Source organism: Bubalus bubalis, chromosome 16 (assembly GCF_019923935.1).
Source record: "Bubalus bubalis isolate 160015118507 breed Murrah chromosome 16, NDDB_SH_1, whole genome shotgun sequence".
NCBI lineage: Eukaryota > Metazoa > Chordata > Mammalia > Artiodactyla > Bovidae > Bubalus > Bubalus bubalis.
The window spans coordinates 5,784,902-5,786,911 of NC_059172.1; the positions used below are offsets into that span (position 1 = coordinate 5,784,902).

The window sequence follows — 2,010 nt, forward strand, 5'->3', positions numbered from 1 at the left end:
TTCAAAGAACTGAGCTCACAGCATGTGTATCCTGTTTACTATTATCAGCAGTAAGAGCATACCAGTGCTCCAGGGAATACCTAGTAGGAATTTTCACTTAGAGGGGGGCTCCTCAAAATGAAATGCCTTCAAAGAACCTAAAATTTTGTTCTAAAAGCAGTTTTGAAATAGTTGATCTGGGGTGCATAACTCTATGCTTCATTTCTAACAATATCCAAGGAGACGTTACTACTGCCAACCCAGGTAAACATATTGAAGGACAGCAGTCTAGACTAAGTACAGCCTATTTATTCTCAGCCCCAAGAACAATTGAAACACAGACACAAAGAATATGAAAACTGATCTTATAAATGTAGAGACATTTGAGCCAAAGATTAAGAGTTACAGTTTATTTGAAATTGAGGCATGGCCATCTTAGTGACCATATTTCTTCTGAGGATTCTCTTCACTGGTTGTTTTACATCTTTGTTCCTCAGACTGTAGATCAATGGATTAAGTACTGGACTTACAAAGGTGTAGAAAACAGCTATTATCTTGGATTCTTCCACCGTCTTGTCTGTTGCTGGTCTTACATATATGCAGAAGAGTGTCCCATAAAATAGCGTTACAGCCATCATGTGGGAACCACAGGTGGAGAATGCCTTGTGCCTTCCTTCTGCTGATTTGATCCTGAGGATTGCAGTGAGAATTAAGGCGTAAGAAATCAGGATGATGATGAGCTGGAGAGGTTGAAGCCTGCTGATATCAACATGGCATGCTCTTTGACATAAGTATCAGAGCAAGAAAGCTTAATGAGTGGTGGGTCAACGCAGTAGAAATGGTTGATGATGTTGGATCTACAGAAGGTCAAGTGGAAGGTCAGGATGGCCTTGAAGAGTCCATCTGAGAAGCCATAGACATAAGGGAATGTGGCCAAGCTTATGCAGATGCACCTGGACATCTTCACACTGTAGTGCAGAGGGTTGCATATGGCCATGTAGCGGTCATAGGCCATTGCTGCCAGCATGTAAAACTCAGTGAGGAGAAGTGCTATGAAAAAAATAACTGTGCAAAACAACCAGCAAAGCTGATGGTCTTCTTCTGTGATACCAGATTAGTCAGCATCTGTGGGGCTGCAGTAGAGGTATAGCACAAGTCTACAAAGGATAAATGAGTGAGGAAGAAGTACATGGGTGTGTGAAGGTGAGAGTCCAGTCTGATTAACACCATCATGCCCAGGTTGCCTAGGAGGGTGGCAAGGTAAATGACCAGAAACAGTAAAAAGAGGAGAGACTGGAGCTCTGGGCGATCCGTGAGCCCCAGAAGGATGAATTCTCTTAGTGTAGTGCCATTGGTTAGGGGCATTTTCTACACTTGAAACAAATGCAACCAAAGGAGATAAGAAGGTACACATTTTATTACAACTAAAATGATTTTCCTAAAACTCCAGATGTTATTTAAAATGAATATTGTCATACACTGCTGCTTTACTTCTATTAAGCCATTGTTTCAGTTTCTTTAATACTGAACTATTATTTTATTTCCATCTTTTACCTATTCTTGTATCTATAACTGTATCTATAGATAACTATGCTTCTAACCATAGCTACGTTCACGGGCACAAGTGAGCTGCATAATCGTTATCTCCTTGCACTATTTTTTCTTCTGCAACTCTACTTATCTTATAAGGCCAACTTCAAGGGTAGTCCCTTGTGATGCATTTCTCACTCTTCTATCATTATACCTGAGATTGAATTAATCCCCTTCTGTTTTATACTTCCCCAATACCCTATAAACTCTAATTTATTCTTCAGCACATTACATCACCAAAGGAGATCCACTTTCTACTCATGTGTTAGTTCTCCAGTTCAGTTCAGTTCAGTTCAGTCGCTCAGTCATGTCCGAATTTTTGCAACCCCATGGACTGCAACAGGCCAGGCTTCCCTGTCCATCATCAACTCCCGGAATTTACCCAAACTCATGTCCATTGAGTCAGCGAAGACATCCAACCATCTCATCCTCTACCGTCCT

The 2,010-nt window shown here is 41.0% G+C and overlaps 1 protein-coding gene across 1 annotated transcript; it reads right to left on the bottom strand.

Annotated features, from left to right (window-relative positions):
* Window positions 1-374: 374 nt before the first annotated feature.
* On the bottom strand, window positions 375-1,344 carry LOC112579643 (olfactory receptor 5M11-like). Its single transcript, XM_045162846.1, is given in 3 exon segments — window positions 375-721; window positions 724-1,038; window positions 1,041-1,344. Coding segments are annotated over 3 exon segments (966 nt in total).
* Window positions 1,345-2,010: the final 666 nt, after the last annotated feature.